The following is a 7,505-nucleotide window of genomic DNA, read 5'->3' as shown; positions in this document are numbered from 1 at the left end:
ATTTTGGTGTCACTTGGTGTATGCAATTAAGTGGAAGGGTTATTCACGTGGCTGATGAAGTGTCAAATGTGAATGGTGGTTCATCCACTAATGATAGTGCACAAATAGTTGTACAACCTTTGGACGTTACTTCACATTTGGAAGGAGTGGTTATCAGTGAAAGTGTAGCGATTACAAATGTGCAGGCTGGAAATAACGGGCGTAATACTCATCCACGTGGTAATCCACCACCAATTCCGCCCCAAGTAACTGTTGGCTGGCCTCCTTATGGCCTTCCCCCTGGCTATACTTTACCAATGAGTAGCTTTGTTCCTTCGATTCAACTCGGGGGTGTGAATGGAGTAAAAAATGCTCAAAATCCACAACAGCGTTAATGAGCGGATATTTTATATGCTTTTCGCCATCATTTTCATGTGGTTTTTAGTATGTTCTTTCTAGTTTTTATTAAGTTTTCATAGGTTTTAGTGTTAAATTCACATTTTTAGATTCTACTATGAGTTTTTATGTTTTTATGCAATTTCAGGTATTTTTTGGCTGAAATTGAGGAGTGGTGTGGGGAAATTGTGATTCACACTTTTCACAACTCCACACAACTAACCAACAAGTGCACTGGGTCATCCAAGTAATACCTTACGTGAGTAAGGGTCGATCCCACGGAGATTGTCAGCTTGAAGCAAGCTATGGTCATCTTGTAAATCTCAGTCAGGCAGATTCAAATGGTTATGGGGTTTTGATAATTAAAAGACAAATAAAACATAAAATAAAATAAAGATACTTATGTGATTCATTGGTGGGAATTTCAGATAAGCGTTTGGAGATTCTTTGTTGCTTCTGAACCTCTGCTTTCCTATTGCCTTTTTCCAATCATGCGTGCTCCCTTCCATGGCAAGCTGTCTGATCCTCTCGGATGAAAAATAACAGGTACGATATCTGCACGGCTAATCAACTGTCGAATTTCTCGTCTCGGATGAAAAATGCCAAGTACAGCTACCGCACGGCTAATCATCTGTCGGTTCCCGCTAGCGTCGGAATAAGACCCTTGTCCTTTTGCACAATGTCACTGCGCCCAACATTCGCAAGTTTGAAGCTCATCACAATCATCCCTTCCCAGATCCTACTCAGAATACCACAGACAAGGTTTAGACTTTCCGGATCTCAGGAATGGCTGCCAATTGGTTCTAGCCTCTACCATGAAGATACTAATCTTACGGACTCGGTTCGTGTATTAGATATCCAAGAGATACGCACTCAAGCTGTCGCCCAATGACTACGTTGAGCTCAGATAGAACGAAAGTGGTTGTCAGGCACGCGTTCATAGAATTGAGAATAATGATGAGTGTCACGGATCATATCATTCTCTAGATTGAAGTATGAGTGAGTATCTTAGAATAGAATCAAGCGTGATTGAATAGAAAATAGTAGTAATTGCATTAATTCATGAAGAACAGCAGAGCTCCACACCTTAATCTATGGAGTTTAGAAACTCCACCGTAGAAAATACATAAGTGAAAATAGGTCTAGGCATGGCTGTGAGGCCAGCCTCCATTCCAAAGGTCTAAGGATTAAACGTCCAGAGATATGAATACAATGGCAAAAAGTGTTATTTATACTAAACTAGTAACTTAGGTTTACAGAAAATGAGTAACTAAGTGCAGATAGTGTAAAAATCCACTTTCGGGGCCCACTTGGTGTGTGCTTGGGCTGAGCATTGAAGCTTTCACGTGCATAGGCTGTTCCTTGGAGTTAAACGCCAGCTTGGGTCCCAGTTTGGGCGTTTAACTCCAATTCTGGTGCCAGTTTGGGAGTTTTACGCCAGGAAGTTTTAGGCTGGCTTTGGACGCCAGTTTGGGCCATCAAATCTCGAGAAAAGTATAAACTATTACATATTGCTGGAAAGCCCAGGATGTCTACTTTCCAACGCAATTGAGAGCGCGCCAATTAGGCTTCTGTAGCTCCAGAAAATCCACTTCGAGTGCAGGAGGGTCATAATCCAACAGCATCTGCAGTCCTTTTTCAGCCTCTGAATCAGATTTTTGCTCAGGTCCCTCAAATTTCAGCCAGAAAATACCTGAAATCACAGAAAAATACACAAACTCATAGTAAAGTCCAAAAATGTGATTTTTGCATAAAGACTAATAAAAATATAATAAAAAGTAACTAAACCATACTAAAAACTATGTAAAAACAATGCCAAAAAGGGTATAAATTATCCGCTCATCAAGGAGCTGGAGCAAAAGCCTGATTCAGAGACAGAGAAAGCAGTGTAGATGCTGTTCGGATGACAGAGAAAGCACTGCAGATGCTGTCCGGATCTAACCCCCTTGCACTCGAAATTGCTTTTCTGGAGCTACAGAAGTCCAAAGTCCAAATTGAGAATGGTTATGGAAAGCTGACTTCTAGAGCTTTCCGGAAATGTATAATAGTTTATACTTTGCTTTAGAATAGAAAGCCCAAAGCCCAAGTCCAATGCCAGGCTCCTGCCCCCTTCTAGGGGTGTCAAAAATCCCCAGGAAGCGGGGATCCCCGCGGGGACCGCCCCGAATGGGGCCCCGATGACGGGGAATTTTCCCTGCGGGGACGGGGATGGGGGACAAAATTCCCCCGAAGCAAATGCGGGGACCCGAGCGGGGATCCCCGTCCCCGTCCCCGTATTCCCCACAATCCCCGAATATATTAAATTACTTAAATATCCTTATGAATTTAATTTTTATTTTGGTTTTTAAGTAATTTCACTTTGCATATATATATAGAAAAGTTAACCCTAAATCCCTTACTCCTCTTCTCAGTTCCCAATTCCCACTTCAAACAGAGAGCGCCGCAACCTCCTACCTTCGAGTTCCCAGCCCTAACTCTTCTTCGTCTCTGCATTCTCTCCGTCGTCCCAGGCTCCCAGCCAGCAACCTCCGACCACCATCGTCACGGCCTCGTCACTGTCCGTTTCAGCCGGCCCACACTGCATCATCACCGCACCGCCCCGTGCGCCCTGTTCCGTTCGCTCTCTTCCCGTCGTTCGTCGCTCTTCTCTTCATTGGCGTTTCTGACCTCTTCAGCCATTTCTCTCTTATCCCTGGTAAGATTCACTACTCTCTCCTTTTCTTCTTGTATTTTGGGATTTCAGTTTAGGTTTTTGCTTTTTTCATGAATTTGATGGTGATTTTGATTTTTTGAAGTTGGTGGCTGTTGTTTTTATTAATGGATGTTTTGTTCTATGAATTTCTGATAATTGGTGGCTGTTTTTTCATTTTTTTCATACTTTAATTTTTTTATATTCCATTAATTCTGAATTCTGATTTTAGTAGCTGTTGCCTGTTGATGAATTTATGCTATGCTATTCTGTATTAATAATTTATATTTTGTAGAATGAAAAATTCTGATTTGCTGCACCATTTATATATTGAATTATAACCCAAAACGGTGATACATGAATCGACTAAACATAAAGCTGATTCACCTTCTTATTGTGCTTAATTTATTGGTTGAGCTACTTTAGTACAAGGATTAAGTGTGTTTCAGGCCTCAAGTTTCAGGTTCTCTGTTTGTTGTAGTAAGTGTTAGTTATGAGTTTTGATTGCAATTAGGATTCACTAAGTGGAATCTAGGGGCCTTTTACAAACGTTTGGAACGATTTAAGGAGTTTGAGGCTGTTGCAGGTTTAGAAGATGAATGGTTCTACTTCAGTTTTGGATTTTCTATTGAAAACTAGCTTAATTTTGCAGGCTTTTGGTATCTGACAATCTAACCTGAAGCTTTATTTAGTTGCATGCATGAGTTCCATTGTAGGGTTTGGAAGTTATTTATTATTCTACACATGTTGCTGGTCTTCTTTCTTTTCTCTTCACTATAGTATTAGTTCTAAACTTAAGTTTTCACCCGTTTTGTGCTGTAATTCCTGACTTTAATATGTATGTATGTATGTACATGTGTGGATTTGAGAAAACTCCCCTTGCAGTGCAAAATGTGATTGATTGCATGTGGTTGGAAGAAAGTAATACATAACTTTCGATCATTGAGAGTGATGTAATTAGTAATTTGAAATTATGTTTTAATCCAAGTTAGAGCACAGATCTTTTTTTTGGGGGGCGTTTTGTCTTTAATTATTTTCTCTATAGGTTTTTTTTTCTTGTAATTCTGAAATTGGAATATATTGTTCCCAGTGGTTCCTCCAAATTAAGATATCTTGGCATTTGGATTGATTAGCTGAAGTTGGAAATGGTTAAAAGGTTAGCTGGCCCTACACCCACCAATGATTTCATTAGGAAAGAACTAAATTAAATATCTAATTGATTTCTTTTTGGAACAGTTATGGAGTATTTTGATTTACAACTTGGAGAGATATCATGTTGCAGTGCATAGAGGGATTGAGGCATCTATTTGCTCCTCTTTTACGGTGTTGTGACCTTGATATATATAAACAGTCAAGAGGCCTTGAAGATCCTGAACTCCTTGCGAGGGAAACAGTGTGTATGCATCAAACTTACTATGTGATTCGGATACATTTACTGTTACTTCTGTGTTGTTATGAATGAATCTTTGGTTTGGATACACATGCTTCTAAAATCTAGTATCTTGATTTATTCCCTTTAGACTTTGAAAATATTTGATTGGAATTGATGAACAAAAAAAGAAATGAAACCACACAGATGATATTTATATCTAATTTGTTTCTGTTTTCTAATATATGTCATGCTACTACTTGTGAATGGATGCACATTGCTTGAACCAGTGATAACTAACTATTTTTCTGCAACTGTATGCAGTTAGCGTAAGTGAAATCGAAGCACTTTATGAGCTCTTTAAAAAGATCAGCAGTGCCGTGATTGATGATGGGCTGATTAACAAGGTTAGATTTCTCTCTCATCTGATGACTTGTGCCTTGCACATACGATTATGTCAATGACCTTCTATACCTATACCTTTTATGAAAGAAAAAAAATGTTTTACTTGTCATTCTATACGAAACCATGAATTCCATTGTTCGCCTAGGTCTTTTTTATCCCATCATAAGGGATTTACCATTAAAATATCTACCAGATGTTATACTTAATTGCATTTTCCCCATAACATTAATACATATATATCATTTGCAGGAAGAGTTCCAATTGGCATTATTCAAGACGAATAAAAAAGAGAGTTTATTTGCTGATCGGGTATTGCTTACTTCTTTTCATTTGTTTCTAACTTCTTAAACCAATATCTGTTTCCTTGATCTGATTATGGTTAGTATCTCGTATGAGCTTCTCAATCTGTTCTCTCTTAGGTATTTGATTTGTTTGACACAAAGCACAATGGGATACTTGGTTTCGAAGAGTTTGCTCGTGCTCTCTCAGTTTTCCATCCAAATGCCCCTATCGATGATAAGATTGAATGTATGTTGTTTGAAATTGTTATTCGTCATTTTAGGACCGAATTTTTTATCACTCGTCTTTTTGAATTAAGGATGATGCAAGATTTGAACCAATCCTTTCATTTTTAACAAACGAAAACTAAAACTGTATTATCTATTGTTTCAGTTTCCTTTCAATTGTATGATCTCAAGCAGCAGGGTTTCATTGAAAGGCAAGAGGTAATAGCCTTCTTAGATTTGATAAATTAAAGATTTTGATCCTTATTTGGGACAATCATGATTTTAATATGCTTTTCTTTTCCTCTAAAGGTGAAGCAAATGGTAGTTGCTACACTTGCCGAATCTGGCATGAACCTATCGGATGATGTTATAGAGAGTATAATCGACAAGGTGCGACCCTCATGTCCAACTCTCTTTTTTGCTTTCATTTTACTTTGTTCTTTTATTTTTTGGTCTCAAGTCACTCCATTTAACACTAAATTTTGGATGAATGTCTTCAGACTTTTGAGGAAGCTGACACAAAGCATGACGGCAAGATCGACAAAGAGGAGTGGAGAAGCCTTGTTTTGCGCCATCCATCGCTTCTGAAAAACATGACCCTTCAATATCTCAAGTAATTTTCTAACTTATGATCTCTCAACTTCCTAGTTCCTAGGAATCTAAAATTGAAGAAGACCATGGCATTGGTATAAAATAAAATGTACAAAGAAAAATAATGGCAATTAGGAAAGAAAGTTTGTTATTGATCACTAAAACCCTTTTAAAGTTTCTTAGTATGTGTTGAGAACAATATAATGACATAAAATTGAATTTGCTGAGAACTTTCTTGAACAGGATACGAATTAATTTATTTACAATCATATAAATGAAATTATGAAAAAAAGATGTATTGTTTTACAATGATGATTATTTTGGTTTGTATGATGAGCAGGGATATCACCACAACATTCCCAAGCTTTGTGTTCCATTCACAAGTAGATGATACCTGAGTCTTCAAAGCAAAAGCATTCATCATCACATGGACACTTTCTGTCTTTCTCCTACGGTTTCTCACCTCTTGTGTAAAAAATGGACATGTCAGAGAGATTTGCTTCATTATTATGCCTTTGAAGAAGATAATTTTGTTTTGTTGATTCATATTCAGCTGTTTTTTATATTTTGGTGATGTTAAACTCTCAAATTTGATTTATTTATTTATTGCTTGAAATTTTCCACACCATTTTTTCCCATTACATAAATTAGTGATGTGCTGTGCACATGTATTAGGTCCTGGAAAATCTATTACCACGTTCTTTGACCCGTAGTTTTTCCAAATTCTCAAGATATTCAAATAAATGAACCAAGGGGTTGCATTGTTAAGAGATGAAATTTTCAAATATGTAAAATGCAAATCTCATCCATAAATACTCCTTATTAAGTAAAAATATTGTACATGTAAAATTATTATATTTTATATTAATAATTTAGATTTAGAATTTAAAATTACTGTTTAGAATTAAAAATTAGGATCTAAAGCTTAAAATTTTAGGATTTAGAAAATATTTAAGGTTTTGGATTTAATGTCTTTTTTGAAACACATCAGCATTTGCCAAAATGTAATATTGTTGGTAAACTGTCTAAAGTTCTTTTATTTTGTTATGATTTTCACTTGTTTTTTACTTTGTTATGATTTTCACTTATTTTTTCACCAAAAATAGAGACTCAAACACGCAATTTCTTAAATGACTATCCAAAACTATGCCATTTGAGTTATAACTCATTTGTTATGATTTTCACTTACTAGTGCCTTTATCGACATATATTACACTCTGTTTTCAAGTTCAATAAAATTTTTCCTGATTCACTTAATCCGTTCAAACTACACCAGTTTCTCTAAACCTTCGAGTTCCCAGCCCTAACTCTTCTTCGTCTCTGCATTCTCTCCGTCGTCCCAGGCTCCCAGCCAGCAACCTCCGACCACCATCGTCACGGCCTCGTCACTGTCCGTTTCAGCCGACCCAGACTGCATCATCACCGCACTGCCTCGTGCGCCCTGTTCCGTTTGCTCTCTTCCCGTCGTTCGCCGCTCTTCTCGTCACCAGCGTTTCTGACATCTTCAGCCATTTCTCTCTTATCCCTGGTAAGATTCACTACTCTCTCCTTTTCTTCTTGTATTTTATGT

At 37.4% G+C, this 7,505-nt stretch overlaps 1 protein-coding gene and 1 long non-coding RNA gene across 2 annotated transcripts; one reads left to right on the top strand and one right to left on the bottom strand.

Moving 5' to 3' along the window:
- On the top strand, positions 4,099-6,560 carry LOC107618557 (calcineurin B-like protein 3). Its single transcript, XM_016320649.2, has 9 exons — positions 4,099-4,220; positions 4,301-4,461; positions 4,758-4,840; positions 5,088-5,147; positions 5,258-5,366; positions 5,511-5,563; positions 5,654-5,734; positions 5,845-5,957; positions 6,276-6,560. The coding sequence occupies exons 2-9, from the start codon at positions 4,338-4,340 to the stop codon at positions 6,331-6,333; spliced, it is 681 nt and encodes a 226-aa protein (XP_016176135.1). The 5' UTR covers positions 4,099-4,220; positions 4,301-4,337; the 3' UTR covers positions 6,334-6,560.
- On the bottom strand, positions 6,356-7,215 carry LOC110266198. Its single transcript, XR_002353217.1, has 2 exons — positions 7,125-7,215; positions 6,356-7,002 (listed from the first exon to the last, which is right to left on the bottom strand). It is a non-coding gene; the product is annotated as an uncharacterized LOC110266198 (long non-coding RNA).

Source organism: Arachis ipaensis, chromosome B09 (assembly GCF_000816755.2).
Source record: "Arachis ipaensis cultivar K30076 chromosome B09, Araip1.1, whole genome shotgun sequence".
Lineage (NCBI taxonomy): Eukaryota > Viridiplantae > Streptophyta > Magnoliopsida > Fabales > Fabaceae > Arachis > Arachis ipaensis.
This window is presented reverse-complemented; position numbering and strand designations above follow the sequence as displayed.

Excerpts from the sequence above, each read along its gene's own strand:
- LOC107618557 (XM_016320649.2), top strand. The coding sequence starts at position 4,338 with ATGTTGCAGTGCATAGAGGGATTGAGGCATCTATTTGCTCCTCTTTTA. Across the intron at positions 4,841-5,087 it reads ATGATGGGCTGATTAACAAG|GAAGAGTTCCAATTGGCATT; the intron begins GTTAGATTTCTC and ends TATCATTTGCAG. Across the intron at positions 5,148-5,257 it reads AGAGTTTATTTGCTGATCGG|GTATTTGATTTGTTTGACAC; the intron begins GTATTGCTTACT and ends GTTCTCTCTTAG.